At 38.9% G+C, this 27,212-nt stretch overlaps 2 protein-coding genes across 5 annotated transcripts in view; one reads left to right on the top strand and one right to left on the bottom strand.

Moving 5' to 3' along the window:
- The first annotated feature begins 6,623 nt into the window (after window positions 1–6,623).
- On the top strand, window positions 6,624–7,445 carry LOC137281045 (uncharacterized). The gene has a single exon (XM_067812198.1). The coding sequence runs from the start codon at window positions 6,624–6,626 to the stop codon at window positions 7,443–7,445; it is 822 nt and encodes a 273-aa protein (XP_067668299.1).
- A 7,949-nt stretch (window positions 7,446–15,394) lies between these two features.
- Window positions 15,395–27,212, bottom strand: part of LOC137281726 (uncharacterized) — a 71,116-nt gene continuing 59,298 nt past the window's right edge. Inside the window, exon 2 of one of the 4 annotated variants that reach the window (XM_067813271.1) lies at window positions 15,395–18,149. In XM_067813271.1, the coding sequence (XP_067669372.1) occupies window positions 17,764–18,149 (386 nt within the window). In that variant the 3' untranslated portion in view covers window positions 15,395–17,763. Of the gene's footprint in view, window positions 18,150–21,685; window positions 22,271–23,626; window positions 24,453–26,292; window positions 26,656–27,212 lie in introns of those variants that run through there. The other 3 variants (XM_067813283.1, XM_067813277.1, XM_067813276.1) reach the window with 3 other exon arrangements.

The following is a 27,212-nucleotide window of genomic DNA, read 5'->3' as shown; positions in this document are numbered from 1 at the left end:
TCAGACATGGTGGTAAATATCAGTCAAAGTAAACTTAGTCTTAGTGTATTTTGTTACACTCCACCACTGAGTCTAACAAAACCTAGTAGAAGGTCACATCAGGTAACCTTTGAGCGACCAATGACCGTCCAGTCAAACGCGACACGGATAAATAGATTTAAGCAATCAGACAATGGCTACTATTTAGGGGTCGGAGGGACTTTCAAAATATTCAGGTCACTGACACAGATCTCTCCACAAACAAAAATCCGCATATAACACAGTTATTTGACCTGCAGTATCATGCTTTGGGGTTTCTGTTGACATGGTTACCATTAGCTAATATTTCCGCAAGATCCTTGAATATTACCCAAAACACCATTTTCAGCGACTGTTTACTCGTCGTTGTCATAATTGTATTTACGCCATGTGCATCACCTGGAAGCGAGCGTATGCTAAATAGCATTTTGAATCGCCCGAGTATGAACCTTTTCGAGATAAAAAGTTCAAAAGGTATGTGTGAACGTCCACTTTTGTGAATTGGTAAGCTGTGTTCTGATTGGTCAATCTCAAAGGAAGCCAGTATTCACTAAATAGCATTTGGAATCATCCGGGTACGAACTTTTTCGAGATAAAAAGTTCAAAAGGTATGTGCGAACGTCCACTTTTGTGATTTGGTAAGGGCAATCTGTGTTCTGATTGGGCAATCTCAAAGGTTACCTCCCATAAGGCTTTGTTAGACTCAGTAGTGGAGTGTAACGAATAGTACTGAGGATAAGTTTACTTAGACTGTGGCAAATATGAACCATTTATCACACACCTGAACATCATCAGATCAATGTCCAAAATAGTCCGTCAGTCATATCAGTTGTTTTTGTTCAGAGCCTGATATACTGGACATGCCACCCTGTGTCTGAGAATACTTGGCTTATACTTGTAAGACCGCCCACAGATGCAGGTGTGGACGATCTTGTCATGGACAGCGGTCTTGTGGAAACTGAGAGTGGTGTGACTAGAGAAGGTCTGATCACACTGCCTACACTTGTAGAGACCTGTCCCAATCTTTCTTGAGGACCTGGGTGAGTTGCCCGTGTTTCTGGGTTGTGATGCAGGACTGGTGCCCAGATTTTGATAAAAGCCCTGAAGGAAGTCAAAAGGCCCAGCCTCATTGGCTACCAAGTGCCTCTGAACTCCTCCCAGAAACTGCTGTCCTTGAGACTGACTGAAAGCATCTGAAGTTGCGTCACCTGAAAGCAACAAAAATGTCATTCAGTTTCAGTCAGTCTCCCGCTATGGCAGGGCAAACTCTTTTTTTGTGAAATCAAAATGTGTCAGCATCTATATAAAGGCAACAAAACCTTTTCCATATTCATCAGCAGTCTCTGCCAAAGCAGAGACAATTGTACAATTTCGAACATGCTATGAACATGTGTAAATAAATTACTATCATGTAGTGATTGTACCCTGAACCAACAGTGTCAACATCACAAACAAATGCAAAGGCCTGGCAATATGCAAATGTTGGTATTGTCTAGGACACTGTAATTATTTTGTATGATGACTCACAATCAGTTAGTCCACACAGTTGTTGATGATCACCATGTGCGGGCTGGCCTGTGGATTTTTATCATTTGGAAAAGAGAAAACTATGATTACCGTATATTACCTAGGATAATCCTAATTCAGAGTGAGTGAGTGAGTGAGTGAGTGAGTGAGTGAGTTAAGTTTTACGCCGCTTTTAGCAATATTCCAGCAATATCACGGCGGGGGACACCAGAAAATGGGCTTCACACATTGTACCCATGTGGTCCTAATTCAGAAGAGAAAAACCAAAAACATCTGTAGTAAGGGTGGGCGGTATTATCGGTATATTGGTATATCGCAATACAGAAACAACACAATATGTACCGGTACATACGTGTGTAATTTTCCAATATATTGGACGTTTCCACTGTAACCATTTCTAACTAAAAACACCTGCAAAAACTACGTGAAAAGTGTAAATAAACCAGGAAGTCCTAAAATCAAAGTAGCGCAAACGTGAACAGCCTTGTAACCAGTCAAAGTAACTTACCTACCTTCCAAAATGGCGGATAAATAGTGGGTTGCTGTGCCGAATCGGCATGGTAAATCAAGTGTTTGGAAATATTTTGGTCTAAACGGAAAAGTTGATTCCAGCTATGCCGTTTGTTATGAATGCAAATCTATTGTGAAAAACCCGTGAAGGTCCCTGGGTAGAATAGGCCTTCAGCAACCCATGCTTGCCATAAAAGGCGACTCAGCTTGTCATAAGAGGCGACTAACGGGATCGGGTGGTTAGACTTGCTGACTTGGTTGACAGATGTCATCGGTTCCCAATTGCGCAGATCGATGCTCACGTTGTTGATCACTGGATTGTCTGGTCCAGACTCGATTATTTACAGACCGCCGCCATATAGCTGTAATATTGCTGAGTGCGGCGTAAAACTAAACTCACTCACTCACTATTGTGAAAACAAGTGGAGGTACGACAAATTTAACCACACATCTTCGCAGACATCACCCCATGGCCATAGCAACGACAACGAGCAAGCTGCCTGTAGCCAGCGTTGGTGATTCGAGCATTCAGGACTTCTCTTCAATTAAATCTTCTACGAGTCAACAATGTCTTCATGTGTTTACCAACAGGAATAAACACTTTAAATTGAATTCAACCGAAGCACAACAAATAACACATCAAATGGCATTGTTTCTTGTCAAAGGACTGCACCCCTTTTCCTTGATTGACAGTAGCGAATTTCGCTCCCTTTTGTCTTTACTCCAACCACGCTATTCTGTCCAATCGAGAAAACAGTTTGCTGAAGTGATTGTCCCAAAACTCTACCATGAAGTTAGAAGTGAAATAGCAAGTAAAATGCAGAAAGCAGTAAAGGTAAGGCTAATATCACTTATTTTGTAACTAGATTAATGAACTAGCAATGAATTAATAAATATTAGATAAGTCAATTAACAAAATGATTGGAAACTGGAAACGTTTGTACTCCAAACAAGGCCACTGGGAGAGAGCCACACAGGTGATTTAATTTCTGAATAATTTTTATGTGCATTATTTGAATTAATTTAATTTCCTGTAACTTAGTTACTGCTTAAATATTAATTGCTTTGTTATTTGAAAACCTCACAAATTTTTCAAATAATTCCAGTCACTGACAGTTAGTGTATTCTTTATTTAAACAAATCAAAGTAGTTTTTAATTTTAACCTTTATACTTATTTTCAGTTAGTTTCAAGCGAAAGCCCTTGAATATTAAATTCCACCTTCATTTGAAATATTTTGCCATTAATGGCTGCAATATTGCCCAAGTGGCGTTAAACAATAACTCACTCACTCATTTGAAATATTTCCTTTACTTGATAGAAAATGTTAGATGCACAATTCTTATTCTTTCTACTTCTTTACAGCTGACAACTTGGCTGACTTACTGAAGGAAGTGATGAGTGAATGGAAAGTTGGAGATACAAATACCCCCCTACAATTGTCACTGACAACTCCGCCAACATTGTATAAGCTGTACAGCTTGTTGAGGCGCCACACATGCCTTGCTTCGCGCATACCCTTAACATCAGCGTACGAAAGGCACTTAAGGTGAAGAGGACTTCCCATGTCCTGGCAAAAGTTCGAAAACTTGCAGCGTTTTTTCACAGAAGTGCAAACGCTTCCTCACTTCTACAAAGCAAAGGTCATATGCATGGATTGCCTTCGCACAAGTTGGTGATTGATGTTGTGATGCGATGGAACTCCTCCTAGGATCTGAACACAATCAGTGATGAGGATCTGACGTTGATGGAGGAGCTTGTGAATTTCCTTCAGCCAATCAAGGAAATAACGGTCTTGATGTGCTATGAGAGTTGCCCTACCATTTCAATCATTCAACCCATCGGACATCGGCTGCTGCAGTCTGTCTTCATCCAAAAGGAAGATGACTCACCTCCTATCAGGGATACAGAAATATCATGATGGATGACTTGGGCAACAGATATACTGTGCAGAAGGAGATGCTGTCCCTTGCCTCAGCTATTGATCCAAGATTCAAGATCTTACCCTACTTCAGTGCAGAAGAGAGGTTTGATGTGTACAGCAAGCTCACAACGCAGGTTGAAGCCATGTGAGATAGTGTTCCACAAGGTGTAAAGGTGAAGACTGAACCAGACGCTGAACCAGCTCTTCCTCAGCTTCCAACTGAGACTGATACAAGTGACAAGTGTGAAGATCACACACTCACAGTGAAAACAGAGTCCAGCCCTCTTGCAAAGAATGAAACCAAGGATTCTTTACTGAAGGATTTCTTGGGAGTTGTCTTTTACATTAGGTCAGAGCCTGCAAAATTATCCCTTGAACTTGCACAAGCTGAAACACAGCAATACAAGAGTGAGTTGCCTGTCCCTTTGAGGGAAAATCCCTTTAACTGGTGGAAGATAAAAGATAAAAAAATATCCTCTCTCTTGCAAAGTGTGTTTTTTGTGTGCCAGCAACAAGTGTGCCCTCTGAAAGGGTTTTTTCAACTGCTGGTGATATTGTTACACAGCAAAGAGCAAGTCTTAAGCCAGAACATGTTGACATGTTGGTGTTTTTGAAGAAAAATCTGAAAATGACTGTTTGAAGTTTTATCAAGCACAAGCCCTTTTTCATAAATATGTGCAAAGTTCAGAGTTAGTTGAAACTGTTATTTATTTCTTTTCAAGGAAAATGCCTTTTTTGGTTCCCTTGCATTAGAGGTGTTTCATGCTTGACAGTTAACATCAACTTATCAGTGTTTTGAGTGTGAACGTTGAAGTTACATAACAGACATCTCATTTATGGATTGAAAGTTGAAACAGTTTTCTATGTTGCAACCAAAGTTGTGATAGTGTGTTGAACTGTGCTTCTAACATCATAGACACATGTCTGATTTCCTTTTTCTTAAAGTAAAATGACAAAGTGAATTTTTAAGTGATATTGATGTCATTCAGTGTCAGACTGTCAGTGACTGCATTTTGAGAAATGTAGCTGTTTCAAAATTTACGGTATCTTGATTTAAATGAGACAATGATTACTTATGGAACTTCACTTTCCTCAACAGTTGGTTGGTTGAATATTGAATAAGTGTTTTTAGTAAAACTGTGCTATTAGTAAAAGACTTTGACTTTTACTTAGCTTTCACAAATCTTTCATAACAACTAACTTTGAACAACCAAAATGTATTTATTTGACATTAACTTTACCTAACAAGTTGACAACCAATATCTTATAACAAGAATACAGAGTTTAGAGTTATACCAAATCTGGTAATAGTTTTAGTTTTAAATAGTAGGTACAAGAATTTTGAATAAGATGGTGATGATACTTACCTGACTGTCCAATGTCCATGCTCATGGTGATGAAGATGAACCATGTTATCTCCAAAAACCTCATTTAGTTTTTTATGCCAGGTGCTGTTCTTTTTACATTTGTTATTTCTTGTTAATAAACCATTAAATTGAAACTCTGTTTCATTATCATTTATTAATATCTGATTTTTGCCAGGCTTTGCTTGCAAAATAGCCATGTTTGAAATTGACAATATATCACAATACATATCGCAATATGCCTTTCTGTATCGCAATATATTGCAATATGCAAATAAGGAGCAATACCCAGCCCAAATCTGTAGAAGTTGTTGGCATATCTATGAGATACAATTTCAGGTATTTTTCAGGTCGTCAATGCTCTGTCAAGACGATCTTACAGATTAACGTTACACCTGCGTGGAAAATTTACAGCAATTGCTGCCACTTTGTTATAAAGGATCACTGACGCATATAAAAGTATACAGCTTTCATTATTTCAAAATATTTTGCTCTTAGTCATTATTCAGTTTTGTACCTATAAATTTACACGCAATAAATCCACTAACAAAGAAGTTATGATCCTGTTCGGTTGCCATTTGCATTGCTTGGATATTTGCACATGTCAGGCATCAGCTTAATGCTGTCATGAGGAAAACAGATCCCATATTCAGATAAACTGGGTTAGTATGGTGTGTCATTAGGGTTACTACAAATTAGACCTGTGAAGGTCAGAGGGGAGAATAGGCCCTCAGCAACCCATGCTTGCCATTAAAGGAGACTATGCTTGTCGTAAGAGGCCATTAACCAGATCGGGTTAATCTAAACTCACTCACTACTATAAATGGGGCTTATTTGTTTCTTCCAACAGTGACTAAATATAGGCACCTCAAAAACCTTTCCTCTTTTTCTTCACCATATATTACTGTAGATATGCCAATCTCAAAGATAAGCCAAGTTCCTAATGTGGGTCGAAAATCAGCATCAATATGGTATGTTCTGTACATGACCCAAACCATAAACATTCAATCATCTTCTCATCATGCTCAGTCATTGGAAACAGTGTCAACAAATCCATAGTGAATTATGCAAGTTAACCCTGATGTCATACTATTTCGTAATAAAACATGTACTTTCCATATTTGGATTTACCTTTCCAATCTAGTAAATTACTTTTACTCAAAATGCCCCCCAAAATGTTTACATGAACTACATTGAAATAAAAAATGTAACCTTATATCAGCTGCCCCCCTTCTATAGACAGCTTTTTTGGTCCTCAAAATTTGTCTTATCTACGATCATATGCAGTATTCAGTTGGAAGACAGATTTGTAAACCATATCTGAAAATAGCATCTTCAACAGCATTCTACTTGTCTAAGAAAGAGTACAACACCATTGCCAAACAAAGGTCGTTATCTTCAACAGCATACTACTTGTCTAAGAAAGAGTACAACACCATTGCCAAACAAAGGTCGTCATCTTCAACAGCATTCTACTTGTCTAAGAAAGAGTACAACACCATTGCCAAACAAAGGTCGTCATCTTCAACAGCATACTACTTGTCTAAGAAAGAGTACAACACCATTGCCAAACAAAGGTCGTCATCTTCAACAGCATTCTACTTGTCTAAGAAAGAGTACAACACCATTGCCAAACAAAGGTCGTCATCTTCAACAGCATTCTACTTGTCTAAGAAAGAGTACAACACCATTGCCAAACAAAGGACGTCATCTTCAACAGCATACTACTTGTCTAAGAAAGAGTACAACACCATTGCCAAACAAAGGTCGTCATCTTCAACAGCATTGTACTTGTCTAAGAAAGAGTACAACACCATTGCCAAACAAAGGTCGTCATCTTCAACAGCATACTACTTGTCTAAGAAAGAGTACAACACCATTGCCAAACAAAGGTCGTCATCTTCAACAGCATTCTACTTGTCTAAGAAAGAGTACAACACCATTGCCAAACAAAGGTCGTCATCTTCAACAGCATTCTACTTGTCTAAGAAAGAGTACAACACCATTGCCAAACAAAGGACGTCATCTTCAACAGCATACTACTTGTCTAAGAAAGAGTACAACACCATTGCCAAACAAAGGTCGTCATCTTCAACAGCATAGTGCAACAAGAAGAATGAAACTTCTCAACTACTCATCCAAGAACGTGTACAACACCAACACCAAACAAAGGCCATTGTCTTCAACAGCATAGTGCAACAAGAAGAATGAAACTCTGGTCCAGACTCGATTGTTCACAGACCTGAGTCATATGACTGGAATATTGCTGAGTGTGGCATAAAACTTAACTCACTCAGAAGAGGAGTCAGGCCTGAGAGTACACTTGACATTCAGGACAAGTAGTCTCCATCATAGTGTGGTATAATCAAAGAGTTTTTCTGGGCACAAAAAGTTCCTGAAGGTCCCTACATCTTAACTTGAACACAGACAGATATCTGGAAGAATGTCACTGACTTGCAGAGATGGGCTTTACCTCTGTTCCTTACTATTGTTGCATGACAGAGTTATTCATTGTATAACAATGGTCAAAGTTGGTGGTGGGTAGCCTGATGGTTAAAGGGGCACTGATGAGGAGTGAATAATGTTCCTCACCAATGGTCTAATTACGAAACCAAGCAGCAAATTGGTCAGCACCTGCTCCCTTGACCGTGACGGACAAAGGGACTGGGCTCCTGTCCACATCAGTAGAATTTCTTCGCCCTCAAAAGTGAGGAGGCCGGATGCCACATGCTGTTATTTAAAAATATCCATGGTATTCCTTGTCTGATCGTAACAAAATATCCCAGCAGTGTACTTTTTTTTCTGATGTCTGGATGGTATAGTGGCTGATCCAATTTGATCCTATTTCTGTATCTTTTACCTCGATATTTAATGTCATGCGAAAATATGATGTCTACATACACATAGCAAGCCATTTGTTTCATATAAGTCCGAAAGATTGCAAAGCTTTATATTTAGATAGTTTTGAGGGTTGGCCCAGCTTTCACAACAAACATCATATGTAAATTTTGGTAGCTACGACCCTGGTTTATTATCTATGATAATAAAAAACACACCGTTGATTTATCTGAATTCGTAAACTAATAACGACTTTGCCATTGGTAGAGAAATCTGAAAATTTTCTTACGTAAAAAAAACTCATTATACCCATTTACCAAAGAACACAGCAAATACCTATGTGCATTTTTTAAATAACAACGAAGTTCCGTTGGTATCCTCAAAACAGTTTTGGCCCCAAAGTGTTTTCAGGCTGCATGTGACATAGAGATTACATCTTCCTTGCTGTAACTCGCGTTTGATGGTATAAACGTACAAGTGTTATTTGTCATCATTCACTTGATGGACAGTTAATGAATTTATAATGGGTATAAATGGTGGTAACACCACTAAAATTACTCGACATAGGAGAAATGCCAAATGGGAACCTGTCTGGAGTAATTACTCAACATCATAAATTAAGGTCTGTAGTGGCAAATGTATTGTATGTTATGTAATATGTGCATGTAAGTGATGCAAGAGGGTTAATCAGATGAGTTACAAAAACTAACATCAATCAAAGGATTAACCCATAACACACTGATTGATTAATTACTTCCACAGCAGATTTTTCAAAAAGGCAGTGTTTATTTACGTAATCTACGCTGAATACACCCTGTCATAAAGTACGAAGGTAAAAACAGCCTTCCTACAAAAATTTAAACGCCAGGTGTGCTGTCCTTGGTGACCAGTGTGATTATGTATACACCAGTGTGAAACGTTTTCAAACGATGTGTCACTTTTTCACATATTAGACAGTTGAAACACACAAGACATAGAGCAGGATTATTTACCAGCTGCAGATGAATGGAATATTGTTCTTTTATGTGGATATTGATGGATACATTCCTGAATGAGGTAATAACCTGACATTGTTGCTATAACTTTCGTCTGTCTTAAATTTAATATTTGCATTTTGTTTTAATTTATTTCTTGTAGAATTCAGCAGAATCTGATTTACTAGGTCGCAAATATGATTCATGTTGGCAATTTTTAAGTTGTTTCAAAGGCATTTAGTTAGTTAGTTTTATACAATGTTTAGATATTAAAATCATGTTAGAAATTCACTGTAAGCATAAGCAGACCGTGTGGGTTTTTTATTAACTTTCAAAATGCATACAAATGTGACAAGGAACTAATTAGGTTCATAAGACAAAATATAAAGACCTATACTGACTTCGATATTTTTCAGTCCTAACGTTTTTTTCATACCACTGGCAGATGAGTAAACCTCAAGGTGTTTGATTTGTTTTCATAATAACGAAGTAAATTGACACCATCTTTTTTGATCAGTCTACACATAAACTATCTATTGTGCATATGGGAGGCGCAGCAGAGATCATGAACCAGTCACGAATTCTTGGATATCATTCGGGTACTCAGGGGGGAAAACAATAAAAATCACCAGTCCACAGAAATTGCTCTGCATCAGTGCCGCTTTTAAGCATTTGATCACTGATGACCTGGGCTCGGGTTCCCACATGGATACAGTTTGTGAAGTCCATTTCTCGTATCCGTTGCTGTGGTATTGCAGGAATATTGCTAATATTGGTTAAAACTAAAGTCACTCACTCAAAGCATAAAACCTTGTAAGCGAGGGTACAGTCTGAGACAAGGGTGTTATATTTAAACTTGTACCAGATTTAGATAGAAAGATCTGTTAAGCACTGTTGGCGCCAGTTCTGATGTCAACTACTTTAGAGAGTATTACAGCCATTTCTATAACTGTATTAGGGTATAGAAGCGGAGTGAATTATTATTGCCTCTCACCTCACACTGCATCCTCAGTTATAAGAAAAACAGCAGTTGTGTGGAGATCATTCTTAGGGTATAGAAGTGGAGTGAATTATTATTGTCTCTCACCTCACATTGCTTCCTCAGTTATAAGAAAAACAGCAGTTGTGTGGAGATCATTCTTAGGGTATAGAAGTGGAGTGAATTATTATTGCCTCTCACCTCACATTGCTTCCTCAGTTATAAGAAAAACAGCAGTTGTGTGGAGATCATTCTTAGGGTATAGAAGTGGAGTGAATTATTATTGCCTCTCACCTCACATTGCATCCTCAGTTATTAGAAAAACAGCAGTTGTGTGGAGATCATTCTTAGGGTATAGAAGTGGAGTGAATTATTATTGCCTCTCACCTCACATTGCATCCTCAGTTATAAGAAAAACAGCAACTGTGTGGAGATCATTCTTACCCTGGATGCTCAGCCTATTTGGCAAACTTGACCATAGTTGTGAGGTGAATATTATCTCATCTGTGTTTACTGCTAAAATATTTCCTGTTGTATTATGTTACCTTTGACTTTGTATTGCCACTCTAATTTGTTGTACCAAAGTTGTGATTTGAGAGAGAGAGAGAGAGAAAGAGAGAGAGAGAGAGAGAGAGAGAGAGTGAGACATGTGTGGTTGTGTTGACTGAACACTTTGTCAGTTTAATAGTGTTTTCCCAGCGCACCTGTGAAAATCTTAATTAGAAGTGGCCTTCAGTAACCGTCGCAGGTGGCCACGAGCAGGATCAGGTGGTAGGGTTCACTGACTTGTGTGACAAGTCAAACCCAGTTGGGTGGAATAATACTCATGAATAATGCTGATCACTGGATTGTCTGGTCACAGTCAGTTATTTACAGATTGCCAACACGTATCTGGAATATTGCTGAAAGTGGTATGAAAATAAACTTGTTTTCCCAGTAACACACTGCATCTGTGACATGGATACCCTGCTCAAAGCACAATATACAGACTATAACCCTGCCTGTCCATGCTGATCATTCTGATATCAGGCAAGGTAATAACAAGCAACATTCATGTCCTTAGCTATGATGAAATCAACCTAAAGCCTTTCCATTCTCTGAATGCATACTGTTTTATGGACAATGGAAGGTTTCATCAAGAATGAAATCACTTTAACATTCAAATCTAGACTTTATTTAAAACTTGGATCATGATTGACAAGTCATCTGTGTGCAGTGCTTTCGCTGATTAGCATCAGCAACTCATCTGTGTGCAGTGCTTTCTGTGATTAGCATCAACAAATCATCTGTGTGCAGTGCTTTCCGTGATTAGCATCAACAAATCATCTGTGTGCAGTGCTTTCCGTGATTAGCATCAGCAACATCTTTCACAGCGTACTCTCAGATTCAGGTGGATTCAGGTGCCAATTACAGTCCTTCTGGGTTCAAATGTGAAAGATGAATGATTAAAGAACTTGAAATAGGGATATGTTCACAGAACATAAATAAGACTCATAGTTCTGAAATCTCTCTACTCAAAAGGATCTGAAATCTAACATGACGATCTAAATCTAATCTTTATGATTCATCACAGAAAAAGTTGTTCAAGAAACTATTACGTACTACTGTTCCAGTTTCACTCTTCACACATATGGGTGACAAACAGGCCCGATTTCTCAAAACAAAGTCAAGTTTTTACTCATATTTCAAACAGAGTTTGACAATTTGACACAAATTAATTTTTTAACTCAACTGCATTTTTAAAATAAAAAAGCCCAAAGAAATTAAGTAATATCTCCACAAAACTCAAACTATATTTGACTTTAGTATTGATTTCAGCTCAATCTGCCAAGTATATTTTCTCAAATTTGAGTAAAAGCTCTAACTTAAGTCAAAACTCACACTTAAGTTTGTTTCGAGAAATCAGAGTCAGCTGGTGGAACAGTGGCAGCATGCACTTTAGGTGCATGTAATCACAGCCAGGTGAAATGAGCCCTACTAGTCAGGAAAGAGATGATAACGATTGATCGTTCTCATTTGAACCAAAACAGACTATGAAGAACAACACATGACTGGCCGACAAAAACTTATTATTTACACACAAAAAAAACTGCTGCCATATAGCTGAAATATTGCTGAGTGTGGCGTAAAACTAAACTCACTCACTCGCTATGAATGACATAATTATGTCAATAAACATCATGTGTTGGCCAGTTTCCGGGTGTTATTGAGTATTTGAAGCACGGAATACATTTGGAACCAACGGTGTCAATAACACCGTGAAATTGGCAAACACATGATGTTTATCGACCTTGCAAGCAAAAAGTAAGCAAAAGGGTCTACTGTTTGCACTTGTTCACATCAAGTACGGGTACAGCAGTGAAGTGTCAGCTGGCAGTTTCAGCTGGTTCCCATGGTAGCGTCTGGAGCTGCTCATTTGTGACGCCATTCTAGCTTTAGGTCACTATATGATTGGAATGACGTCACCACTGTTGAGGACTCAACAAAATAATTGTTTGCGATGTGTCAATACGTAGTGAACAGTCCGGGAAGGAAGCTCCATTTTATCATATTCTTCAACCAATCAGATTACAGAACACACTGACTTTTGGTTTATAATACCAAAAAATGCTTAGTGGATGGGGTACTCAAACTAAACAGACATATGCTGTCCATTGAATAATAGACAGAGAGGCATCAGTAACCATGACAACACTCCTACATGAAAGCATCTTGATAAATAAATGCATGATTAAAGCTTCATGGGTAAGAAGTAAAGCCCGATCTGACTCCAAGACTGACTGAGTGTCAGAGGTTGAGTGAGCGAGTTAAATTCTGAGCTGCCTGTATAACATTCAAGCAATATCAAAGCAGAGGACATAAAAGTCTTCACACGTGGAGAATTGAACCTGGGTCTTTGGCAAGACAAGCAAACACTTTACCCACAAGGCTAACACACTGCCCTGGAGATGAAATGAGTGGGTTTGGTTTGATGTTGTTCTGAACAGTATTCCTGTTGAATCAAGTCTTGTCAGATGTGAAATGAAAGCCCCAGGTGAAGCAGATCTTCAACATTTACCACTGCAGTGAAACCCAGTCACAGGTGCTGACATATCATTGGTAGGATCTGAACCATCAATCATTAGATCCTGGTGTGCTCAAGGGATGCAACTCTGCACATCAGATATGTGCAACTGGACCAACTGTCCACAAAGTAAATCAGCCATACCAATCTAAACAAGGGCGCAAACTGATTATGAAATAGTCTGGTTACCTTCCCGGCTGAACTAGGCAAGTAATATTTTGATTGTACTGTCTAAGAATGTTGTAATCAAACTGAGGTTATGACAAGACAGGTTTTGGTTGTTTGCAGGATATGTAAAGTGACATCTTGTCATGTTTTCAATCAAGGTGTTTCACAGATCGGCTTCACAGCACAATTGAAATAGAGATCCTGATTATTGATCATTTAGACTGAGACCTGCCACTTTCTTTAAAATAATTACTCATGATATGAGAGGATGAATCTGTGAGGTCAACAGGAGGCCCACATGAGGGATAAAACTCATAAAAAACTCTGGTGGCATTCCGATTGAGCCATGAAATTCAAGACTGGGTTCACTAAAAGTGAAACTGGACTTTTTTTCTCAGTTAACTCCCTTGGCCAGAGATTATGAGTCCTGGCCTGGTTGATTCCTACAGAACACAGTTCACATCTTCTGCTGGAACAATAGACATGACTTCTCATGTCTGCGCAGAGCGTTCTGGTAGCTGTAGATCTTCCCACAGATGCATGAGAAGGTCACTTTATCATGGACAGAAAGTTTGTGTACTTTGACCGACTGCGGATCCACAAAACTCTTGTCACACAATGGACAGGGGAAACGTTGCCTGTCTCCATCTTGGTCCCGGATAGCGGACTGACGACTTGTCTTCGTGAATAATGTCACGGGTAGTTTCTCAGAAGTGTAATTTCCATATTCTAGCCTTGTTCGACTCCACATATTGCCTGAACCTTCCATGGTATTGCCAGCCAGGTCCTGGCCAAAACCCTCCACACCTGCAACAACAAAAACATCTCCTTTACCAAGACTGTTTACGTATTGTGAATATCCTTTGAATGATCACGATTTTTAATATGTTCCTTCAGTATGAATGCTGAAGCATTTAACACTGTAACTGCAATCAGTCTTTGAGTTCTTTGTACCTTGACTGAGAGTGTGGATCTTCATTTTCCTGATGTAAATACTTTTACTTCTTGAAGTATAAAATGCAGTCAAGGATGTATTGTAACATACCACTCTCAGAGGAAGGGTCAGAGGATCTTTAATTACAGGTCACTTCAAAACAACGTCACTTGAACATGAAACCAATCAATGAAATGACAAACAGGAAATTCAGTTCAGAGAGCAGAATGCAGCTGGAACTCATTTCATACTGGCAACAACTATTCTAGACTATAACAGAAATTTAGACTGATAAATGTCTCAAGTGAAAAGCTGAGAACTAAACAAAGAAATGTCCGGAATGTGTCAAAGATGGATGCCATTGTATGGCAGTACTTCACAGGCTACCAACATTTTCTTCTGTTTCAAATGTTTATCCCACTAATACAATTGAAAGATGACTCCTTTTACGGAATCAGTCATGCAGTCTGTAAATGACTTTTGTAACTCACCCTGTGAAGTACATGTATATGAGCTGGCATGATTATAAACATTCCAACTGTCTTTCCCAATATACCGATTGGTTGCACAAAAGGTAATGACCAATGGAGGGATGTCCAAAATCTTTGTTTAGAGGTGACAAAAACTTCTGACAATATGTGGACATATTCAAAAATGATAACTACCTGATATCTCAACTGGAGATGTATTTGACACAAGAACTGAATGGAACCTTATTTGTTGACTATTTGTACTTGTTGACTTGAAACATGAACTGCTTGCACTTGTGAAAAAGCATCATTTCTCACAAAGCTGTCTATGTGCTTGTGTTTGTGTTTGTGCGGACATAAAAACAGTTGGGAGTTGTCTAACTTGTAGTTTTATCAGAGTGGGGCCTTGGTCATTAAGGAGATATGCTAACTATGCTCAATTTTAGGTTAGCGGCTTGTGGATTAGATACCTCTTACTGGAGAACTGTGTGTTTTTGTGGAAAATTGAGAGAACCATTCTGCAATCACAATGAGAAGTCAAGCAGACAGTGTCAGTTATAATGCATGTGTGCAATACTAGTACTTTAAACATATTATCAGAAAAACAACAACAAACAGCATACTCTGCATTACGGCCTTTTATATTCAACAACATATACAACTATTGGCATCAGGACACACAACCTTGATGAGTGAATAAGTACAGTTTTATGCCACTTTTAGCAATATTCCAGCAATGTCACGGAGGGGAAACCAGAAATGGTTTATAACGCATGGTATTATTCAAAATTTAGCTCACCACTTAACTTGAGTAGCAATAGTATTCTCTACAAGTGATTCAAAACAAAGATTGTTACAATTTAGAACCACATTACATCAGATTACACTCAGAAATATGGAAAGTGTCACCCTCTACCTATTGGCCAGCTCTAGGGTACTGAGATAATCTCCCACAATTCTCCAGACAGGAAGTGCACTGCCTCTACTGGGCCCGTACAGTATTGTGCTGTTGTGTTTATGGTAACCATCCATATGTGGCCCCATACAGCTTTGCCTGTAACAGGCCACTAGAGGAAAATACACACTGGCCCAATATTGGCTCTGTACTGGCATACGTTATGCCTGTACCAATGGTACAAGCAAGAATGATGCCAGCACTGACCTAGTAATGTGATGTTAGCTGGAGTGCTTCACGCACTGTACCCATATTGGGAATCAAACCCAGTCTTCAGTGTGGCAAGTCAACACTTCAACCACTAGTCTACTTAACCAACCTTGAACATCATAAAATGATTGCTTACATGACAGTGTACATGTCCAAAATATCAGATCTGAGTCACGCATTTTATGTGAAATATACAAGCTTTTATGAGATTTCAGAAACAAACCTGAGGATTTTGTAACAAATAAAATGCCGATGTATAGTGTTTCATACATAAAAATATCCGTGTGACACATTTTCATCAACAATTTTATGTTTCAACATGTGTTCTGTGCCCCTCTAACACATCTTATTGGCACAGATGAACTTATAAAGAGATTCTAACAGCACAATGATTTATCTCTGCCTGTACACTCAGTGATCAACAAAGGCCGGCTGATATGACTGTGGGTTTATCCACAAAAATATATGGAAAACTTTTATCATTCAATTTTACATTATTCACCTATTTTCATCATGTAGATTGTGTTCAATTGTGAAATATATGCAAAGGGATATTCATGAGTTACAACATCAACATATTTTATCAAATGACTTCAATATTGTATGAAAAAAACAAGGAATATTAAACAAAATGCCCAGTGTATAAAAACATCCCAGTTAAATTACTTTAACCTGTTTGAGAATGATGAGATCACTTCACTAGAGGTGACACACGGAACAACGGAACACACAGCATGATGATGACGTGATTCAGTGTTAAAGGGAAGGAACTCTTTCCAGCAGGGACGAAAACCATACTACCATGATGCCATAATTTCTGCTTTGGCACATTTTTACACCAGGATCATTATGAATCAATGCAAATTTGCTGATGCAGCGTTAAGCAATATTCACTCACTCGCTCCACCTGGTAGAACCAAACTTCCACAGAGAGACCCTGGCATTGTGTATCAACCTCAGGGGCAACTATGTTAAAAAATAACTGGCAATAATTTCCATCAGTGCAGTCCATATTTAGGCTGAAACCTTGTTCTGTGCAAAAACAAGGAAGTTATAAGCTTCTCAGCAACTCCCAGAATACTGGGTACCGATCCAAGAAACGTTCGTCACGCTACAACATTTGTAAGCCTATGGTAAACTATTGAGATATGACAGGTCATAGCGTTATGAACGCTTTGTGGATCGGCACCCTGATCAAACAGTTAACAGTAAGAGTTGACATTGCAGCATGATAATGTCAAAATAACAATCCTCACACGATCTTAGCGCTACAACTGTCGTACGTCTCTGTCGTGGTATGAGAGTACAGTACTTCAGCTCTGAGTTAACTTTGTATAAAGGAACCCTGGTTTAGAAAAAAAAATATTCATGACTTTAAAGTCAGTATTTTGTGGGCTGCACGGTACACCTACACATGATTTTCGGAATCTACGTCTCGCTACCAAATATGCAGTTGATTCCTGATTGTAGAATGAGTATAAACTGAGTTTTAACACTGCTCGGAACTGGATTTACATTGCATCAGTCCGGCAATTGGTTATTTTCTGCTTAAAGAGTTAGATAGTGAATGAGCATGGGTCCGTGAACAGCACTTTGTGTCAGTGACAGCATATGTTGGTTTACTGGAGGTGTGAACACCAGACAATCAATTAATTCTTGTTTGGAGAGAAATTAACTTAATTCTCCTTCGATTAGGATTCAGGTTACATCACTAGAGTGGGAGTGTGATGCTGGTTTCAGCATTTGCATTTTACTGCAACCATTACTCCGGTGCTGACAACCTTAGAAACATGCACGTCCAAGGGAAGCAACTCTGCACATTAACCTCATCAAACAACTGGGCCTCCCCTGCCAATAGAGGCCTGATATAGATAGCACTGCTTCTTGTGACGCTGTAAGGATTGTGGGTACATGTAGGCCTTGCCACACAAACACTGACGACTCAGCTTGTCATGGATGGCGATCTTATGCTGGCGGACATAGTCTGGTCGATTGAACTCCTTCTTACAAACTGGACATAACCACACCGTCTTGCCCTCGCTGTTCACTGTCCAGTCAACAGGCATGTTCTCAACCAACAGCTTGGCTTCATCTATTACAGATGGATCAGACAGATGTGTGTTCGGATGACGTGTGTCCGACAGATGTGTACCCCGGAGACGTGTATCTGTTGTGTGATGTCCCGAAACATTCAAATACCGCATATGTCCTATATCTGAAAACAAAAAAGGTCAGACTCTAGATCGAGAACAAAATAACAAATAGAAAACTTTATTTTTCTTAAATGTGTTTATTTCATATATTCACATTTTTTTTACATTTGTGCATTGTATTTGAAAACACTGAATTAGTAAACATGTCAGCAGGAAAGTTTCCACAAATAAAAATACAATAAAATACATTGTAAACATAAGTCACTGTGTTCTGTAATCTGATTGGTTGAAAAACATGATCAAATGGTATTAGATTCCCAGAAACTGCAAGGACTATTCACTGCGTATTGACACGTAGACAATTGTTTTGTTGTGTCATCAACAGTGGTGACGTCATTCAAATCATATTGTGACGTAAAGTTAGAATGACGTCACAAATGAGCAACTCCAGATGCTGACATGAGAACCAGCTGAAACGGCTAGCTGATGACACTTCACCGCTGTACCCATACTCGATGCAAATGAGTATGAACAGTAAAAGCCTTTGGTTTTCTTTTGTGTTTACAATGTCGACAAACATCATGTGTTGGCCAATTTCTGGGTGTTATTGAGTATTTGAAGCACGGGAATATTTCATTAGAAAATGCATATTTCATCCAAATGCATTCCCGTGCTTCAAATACTCAGTATCACCCGGAAATTGGCCAACACATGATGTTTACCTCTTAAGTCACATCCAACTCACAGCGACCACTGACGTTTGTTAAATGCATTGCAACTAAAATATACAGTAAGTGGCTTGGATCTATTTGATCTGTCACTTTATTATCAGCATGTTCGTTAAAAACGTAACTTACTGGATCTTTAAACTCAACACAATGTCACATAATGAGCATGGCCAACATTCGCACACAATTAAACTAAGACCAATCATTTTGCATTCTGAGACACAGCGCCTGGTATCAGGGGCCCATTTCACAAAGCTCTTGTGAGTCTAAGATCTGTAACTTTTCTCGGATCATTTGTACCTCTTGTACTGTAAGATATAGTGGGTATTGCGACTTGTTGTAGTGCTTGCTCCAACAAGAGTTACAAGATCTTTGTCTTTCGAGAGCTTTGTGAAACAGGACCCTGGATCTTAATGGAAAAAAAAAACAACAACCCAAAAACATACACTGATGATAAAAGACATCAGGCTTTTGAAATAGAAGAAAGTGAGTCGAAAAAAGAAAAAAAGAAGAAGTGTATAAAAGCCTAGTTTCTTAAAAGATTCAATCACCATGTAAAATCCTCATTGTCCCTCTCCACCTGAAGTCATGTGTTCAATACCACTGTTGAACAACAAGGCGAGTTCTATGGATATACAACTTCTTTCATAGCAGCAATGTTTTAGTGTAGCTTCTAAAACCGTTATCAAGCATTTGCCTGATAACAGTGTTACAAGCTACCCCGGAATGTCTGCTTGATAATGATGTTAGAAGCTACACCGAAACATCGCTCATATTATGTTAACGAACTTGTACATCAAAAGAACTCTCCTTGTTTTTCATCACACTTCTAAATGCCACTCAATGGGGTTAGTCGCAATGTTCTCTCTCCAGAAAAAGTAATCTTCATTGTATTCAACTACAGGTTTCACCCATGATATATAACGTCCAACTGATACAGTGACATTTCTATGACAACTTCATGAAATTGACTGGGAAATGTTTGTGAGAAGAATTAGCACAGATCTTGTCTCAGCTCCACTGATATTCAATACATAGCTTATGCTCCACTTCCTCGACAAGTGGGATATATACACACTACTGAAAAGAAATTAAGGAACATCAACTTTCATCACAAAACTCATTAATCCGTCATGGCATGAGATTTTAATATGACTATTGGTAATCTGTTGGGGTCATGCCATGACAATTTTTTTTATTTACAGGAACAACTGGGTGTTCTCTTAATTTCTTTTGAGCTGTATATCAACCAAACCTTTTACCTTGTACTAAAACATGAATTATTCATCATGAGTGATCTCTCCTTAACTGAGCAACACATGACAGAGATAGTGTTGCACAGATTGAGAGTGATACAAACATGACAAAGTACTGGCAGTGACTGAAGGTGTGTGTACTGTTAGCAGAACAACTTCTGTCTAAAGAAGAGGAGAAGAGGATCGTCACATGACATCTTGAAGTGACTCAGTATTATAGGAGTTGGTTTCACTACTCTCAATAGTATTTCTGTAAACTCATTTCGCTTCAGATTCATGTTTGAGAAAAGCTTGTTTTTCAACATTTACCCTTTTGCCCAAAACCCTGCTAACAAACCAACCCAACACGATTTCAACACGATTGCTGTGTGGCATGTCTAAGGGAGGCAACTCTGAATATTAAGTTGCATCTTAAGGCAACTAAAAATAGAGCCTACATATGATCAACAGCTTGTTACAGGTGGGTAATATGAAGCATTAATTTTGTTTTTGCTATAACCAAATGCTAATTGAAACTTTAACATTTTCACAATCATATTTAGACATTGCACACTTGGGGCTGGTGCTGGTTACCCACCCAGACCCAGTATCAACCCTTCCACAGTTTGCAAGCAGCCATTAGAAGAAGTATTATACTTTGTTCTCTAACATCAAACTCAGTGGTCCAGGGTTGTCATCCCATCTTAATTATGTTGATCAATGCTTTCAGTCATTCAGACTCCACCATTTATACAATGACGTTTTTCATAACTATATCTTCCAAAACATGTTGGCAAACAGACACAAGAATAAATAATTACTTCAGATTGTACATCTGCCTCAGGACTCTGGATTGCACTGTGTTTCTTAGATAATATTAAATGCTTTCATGTCGTAGAGTGAAAGCTAGACATACAACCTGACGGCAGAGGTGCACAAAACTTAATGTCTCCTGATAAATTCCTACACAATCTTCCTCAGACACATTCACTAAGCCTGATAAGCAGCTACAACAAAAATATTTTGACATTCTGTTCCCTGTGGACACAAACACATATAACTGTAAATAACTGTCATACTTGATGGTATATGGAATGAATGTCCTTCTACCTCTGTTCATGATCTTAACTACACATGTACAAACTGTCCTCTGATTCCTCTGCAAGTCCTGACAGCTAAATACACAGGAAAAAAAGAATGTTTCCATGGTTCTCTTCTAAACATCTCTTCTAAATCAACAAAGCAAGGTCCTCTCATCCAGATCTGAAATTTGCAAATACAACATTAGTTTTCTGATGCCTCTGAAGGCTGTTGGAAACTTGTACCTCTTCCCAAAGATCTTTCAACAATTTCTGGTTGTTGCAAAGCATAAATAAGTCTTTTGATGCCTCAGCAAGGCTGTCAGATACCTATAGCTCTTCCAAAAGATCTTCAATCAATTTCCGGACATTGTCAATACAACAGAAGTCTTCTGGTGCGTCTACAAGGCTGTCAGACACCTAAAGCTCTTCCCACAAGCATCTCATCAAGTTGGATATTGAAAAATACAAGTCTTCTGATGCCTCTGCAGGCTGTTAGATACTTTTAGTGCTCTTCCCACCGATCTCTTCCCATAGACCTCTTTTCAAGTTCTGGATGTTGAAAATACAGCACAGGACTTCTGGTGCCTCTGTAATGCTGTCAGGCACCTGTAGCTCTTCCCACAGACCTGTCTTCAAGATCTGGATGATGCAAATACAATACAAGTCTTCTGGTGCCTCTGCATCGCTGTCAGACACCTGTAGCTCTTCCCAGAGACCTCTATTCAAGTTCTGGATGTTGTAAATACAACACAGGACTTCTGGTGCCTCTGTAATGCTGTCAGATACCTATAGCTCTTCACACAGACCTTTCATCAAGTTCTCAATGTTGAATATACAAGGCAGGACTTCTGATGCCTTTGCAAGGCTGTCAGATATCTATAGCTCTTTCCACAAACACAGGGATACATCACACCTTCATGAACAGACTTGATGTGGATGTTGTAATGGTACCGTGTGGCAAAATTTTTCTTGCACAAATCACAGTGATAACCTTGTTTTAAAGTGGGTATGTTCCCAGATCTGTGTGCACTGAAAGATGTCTGACTCCCTGAGTAGTGTCTGGTGTCACTATAGCAACCTTCACTTCCAGGAATATTCCAAAAAGAGGCTGTGGAAGACTCATGGTAGTCACACTGTCCTGAAAACAAACAAAAAGGTTTTGATTCAGTTTCATCTGGTGTCTAAAAAAATAAGAATCCTTGTTTTGCAGAACGTATATTTGCACTTGAACTTACTGAAGTTAGTTAATGGTCACATGGGGTATGATTTATGGCAAATGCCACAGAAGTTCTATTACAGTGAGAGAATTGTGTTTTATGCCACTTTAGCAATATTAAAGACGATACCAGAAACAGGCTTCACACATTGTGCACGTTGGGAATCAAACCCCTGTCTTTGGCGCAACAAGCAAACACTTTAACCACTAGACTACCCCACTGCCCCATTCGTTACGTGTGTTATGCTGTGAAAAATGTATCAAAACAAGATTGCTTGTTATAAGTATGTATGTGATATCAAGGAGACAGCTTCATTATGTGTGAGATTTATGATATGGAAATGATGAATCAGCGTTTTGATGCCTCTTCTTCGTGTTTTGTGGACTTCCCTTGTGAACTGAATCTCCCTTGTGAACTGAATCAGTCCTATGTCCTATGAACTTATACAGACATTCAGTACATATTTTCAATTTTTCTCTTGGTATGAAAATATGCTTACTTGGAACATGTTTATATTTTTCGTTTTATTTTTTCAAATAATTCTCAGCATCACACATAAAAATGTGTAAACTATAATAATTGGTCTTATATCAAGGAACGAAATAGCACATCCCTATTTAAGAGATGACTGGCACATCTACAGACATCCGTCATCCCAAATAAAAAGACTGATGAACATTAAGTGGTAGTGCTTGATCAAAAAGAAGCTGAAAGACTTACACGAAAATTCAACTGTATTTCTTCACAGGGCTGGACTTGAGTTCTAATTGTTATGACATGATCTTTGTTCAGCAGCTTTTCATACAGGTTTAAACCAGCCAGGCTTGTTCAATGATTCCAAAAAGATCATCAAATATATCTTAGTTCCAAACCAGCCAGGCTTGTTCAATGATTCCAAGAAGATCATCAAATATATCTTAGTTCCAAACCAGCCAGGCTTGTTCAATGATTCCAAGAAGATCATCAAATATATCTTAGTTCCAAACCAGCCAGGCTTGTTCAATGATTCCAAGAAGATCATCAAATATATCTTAGTTCCAAACCAGCCAGGCTTGTTCAATGATTCCAAGAAGATCATCAAATATATCTTAGTTCCAAACCAACCAGACTTGATCAATCAGTCCTACAAGATTAGCAAACAGAACACCAGTTTGAAAAGGTCTTCAGACTGGTTCAATGAATCCTTTAAAAGTCTGACTTTTCAATCAGAAATATGACATGACAATCATTTCCTTGATTTCCAACTATACACAGAGAATACGCTTAAAGATCACAGAGAGAGGCATAACTTCATTTCTCTCATACACATAACCAGACAGGTGTTAAACATCAGTGTTGTAACCATGGTTACAATGCAATGTCTCCTTATGCCATATCGTATTCACTTCACATACACCAGTGTCTTTGTACAAAATAGAGTACAGGTGTTCCACACTAGTGGCCTAACAACAGATGCAACGGAATGTCTCTTCACGTCATACCTCCTCCAAAGATACCCATAATCAAATTATGATTAACTCCCTTTACTGAGCAGAATGCCCTGAATCAGGAGTGAACAGGAAGTCCATTGATCAACTGAAGATATCAATTAATTCCTGCCAAGGAAGCTCGAGATTCTGTTCCAGTGAAGATATCAGTCTTTCACAGACCAGGATGTTAAGCCCTTTGATCTGATGAGGAGATGAAGTTATCACTCAGTTCCTGACCAGGATGCTCCAAATTCTGATCAAATGAAGACTAACTTCCTTCACTGAGCAGGGTGCCCTGAAGGCTGATTAGAAGTTGCTGTTGTAGATGATAAGAATGAGGCACAGCACTTCTGATGTCTTTGCAATCCTGTAGCGTAATTATAGACCCTGCCACAGACACAAGAATGAGTGATACGGTCATGAACAGCTTCTTTGTGCCTCTTGCAGTAGTAAGGTCGAGTGAAGACCTTGTCACACAAATCACATGGGTACATGGGAGCCTCCCCACCTACCGAGGTAGAAGATGAGTCATAGTAAGTTAAGTATTGCAAGTCCGGGACTCTTCCTACCAAACTTCCAACTTGAGACAATGCCTGAAGGGAAGGCGTCAGCATACCGACAGACACAGCCTTTCCTGAAAGCAACAAAATGGATTTGGATTCAGAAGTGTGTACAAAGTTTTTGTTGAAACACTGACACAGGAATAGACTAAGCAGATAAAACAAGAATGCTGAGTATATTTTCATGACGGCTACGGTCTGATAGTGGTAACCATGGATTATAAGAATCTCAGCTTGCATAGTCTTTAAACATGATAGGTATGGCAAAATGGGCAGACATATCCTCCAGATTGCTTGGGTTTACCAGTTATTTCTGTGTTTAATTAATAATACAAGCCTTTGGCCATAACAAGTAGGTTAAGGTATTTATTCAGCCTATAATCCATACACCTCTCAGGCAGCAGAATGTGTCAAAAAGCACAGACATATTATCAAGAGTGCTTGAGTTTAAATTTTTGCGTGTATTTAATCAAAAGCCAATAATTTGGCCACATCTGGAAGGATATTTATTTAGTCTGTAATCCTTACATCTAACAGCCAATAATCATGACAGCTCCCATGTGTGAAATACCACCAGCTCACAATACTGTCCTTATACATGAAACCAGGATAGAATAACCCTGTTCCTATTTCATGGATGACACCAACCTCAAATTAAATATTGTTTAACCATATTTTCATTACAAGGGTGGTGTGAAGTGAGAATTTACACTGCTTTCATCAATATTTCAGAAGTATTGTTGTAGGAAACAAAGCAAGTGGGCATCCATGAGAGGTAATGAGTGAGTGAGTGAGTGAGTGAGTGAGTGAGTGAGTTGGTTGGTTTTCATATGTTTTTACCAATATTCCAGAAATATCACAGTGGGGGACACCAGAAATGGGCTTCACACATTGAACCAATAGAGGTAATAAACCAGTCTTTAGGTGAAATTGTTTCTTCATCCCAGAGACAACCATGAACAAATTTCAAGGTGACAAGCAAATCCAAAAGTGAAGACACTAAACCAACAACACTGATGCTCAGAGAATGCAGTTTCTGGTGCACACTGATCTCAAGACAGAGCTCAGTGGACCTTCAGCAATGTTCTGGGCCCATTTTCACATAAACAGAACTTTCTTCATCTGATTCTCTGGGTCAAGATGCCACTTCCACATCTTACCTAATGCATGACTGAAGAGACTGAGTCTAATTGGTTTTCCTTAAAGGCGTCTTTTGAGCCTGACAAACAGAACCTTCTAATGGTCAGTATTCTCTCAGTATCGTTTTTAGATAAACCCAACATTATTTGAACAAGACAAAGTGGGTGAATGAGTTTAATTTTCAACAATATTTCCAGATATATTATGGCATGGGACACAGGAACTGGGCTTCATACACTGCACCCATGTGGGGAACTAAAGTTTTTCACATGACAAGAGAACACTTGAACCACTAAGCTGCCCCACCACCCCTTTAACAAGACATAGACCTTATCATATAATATGAACCTAATCTCAGCATCATCCTTGAGGCCTATGTCATCTGCAAGGAAACAGGACCTAAAAACTGCAAATATGAACCAGACCTATGCTTCAGCCATGGCACTCATCATCATCATCATCATCATCATCATCATCATCATCATCATCATCAAACGATTTTTACAGCACCAGTCCAGGCTTTGTAGTGCTCTCCAAACAACTCGAGAATGAAATGTTAGCCACTTTTCAAAAGGTATGTACTATATCAGTTCTGATTCTAGGTATGGTAACCAAGACATCATATGAACCTAACATGAGCATCGTCCTTGAGGTCTATCTCAACTCTCTGCTGCAAGGTAAACAGGACCTCCTAAATGCAGTTATAAACCACACCTTTGCTTCACCTCAGTTCTGATTCTAGGTACCGTAAACAGAACATCATATGAACCTAACCTGTAAATCATCCTTGAGGCCCGTCTCCACTCTTTGTTGCAAGGAAAACAGGACATCGTTTCTGATGCCTGTGGAGACCCGTGTCATAGTTGTACGTCTTCCCACAGATACAAGAATGAGTGACATGTTCATGAGCAGACGCCTTGTGCCTCTTACAGTAGTAGGCCTTTGTGAAAACCTTGTCACACTGATCACATGGGAAGAGCTGTTTGGGACTCTCCGTCACCAAGCTCGGGCTGTGGCCAGATTGAAGAGGATTGAAAAATACTGGCAAACTGAAGTCGTCTGTGCCTGAGAAGTGTCCGTAACTAGGTACATAACCTCCCTCTCTCTTCACCGCCTCCAACAACAGCCCTGCCGTCCCTGCAACAGAAGGTGAGTAGGATCAGTGCCTCGTTCAAGAGATCATGGGTATATGTTCCAGTGTCTTGTACGACACTTCAATCCCTGTTCCAGTGTCCTGTACAACACTCCAATCCCTGTTCAACAAATCTGCTGACACACAAGTCAGCAACGTTACATTTCCTCCCAAATATTTGCCTTTTGAGAAAAAGCATTGAATGAGGCTCGGAACTGTTTGTTACAAACTACAAGTTACTGGGAATACAATAACAGATAGCTACAGCAATGACAGAACACAGCGGTAATTTCTGCAACTGAAATACTATACCTCTTTTACAGTCTGTTTGAAGAGAAAATGTCCCCACAAATTGATAAATAGATCAGTTTAGAAAGCTAGTTTATAAACATTATGAGTCAAGATGTTCATGAATAACCTATACCCACACGCCTTTTCATCTACTTGTGTATTAGAAGTTGTCACGTTGTTTAACAAGTTGTTTAACAAACTATCATCATTATAACAAAAGAAACTTGTGTCTAAGGACAGCGATGCCCCCAATGCTGTAGTAAGCATTCCC

The sequence above is a fragment of the Haliotis asinina genome, chromosome 4 (assembly GCF_037392515.1).
Source record: "Haliotis asinina isolate JCU_RB_2024 chromosome 4, JCU_Hal_asi_v2, whole genome shotgun sequence".
NCBI classification, from domain to species: Eukaryota; Metazoa; Mollusca; class Gastropoda; order Lepetellida; family Haliotidae; genus Haliotis; species Haliotis asinina.
The sequence above is the reverse complement of the archived record's forward strand: the minus strand, read 5'-3'. Positions and strand labels throughout refer to the sequence as shown.

Excerpts from the sequence above, each read along its gene's own strand:
- LOC137281045 (XM_067812198.1), top strand. The coding sequence starts at position 6,624 with ATGCAGTATTCAGTTGGAAGACAGATTTGTAAACCATATCTGAAAATA.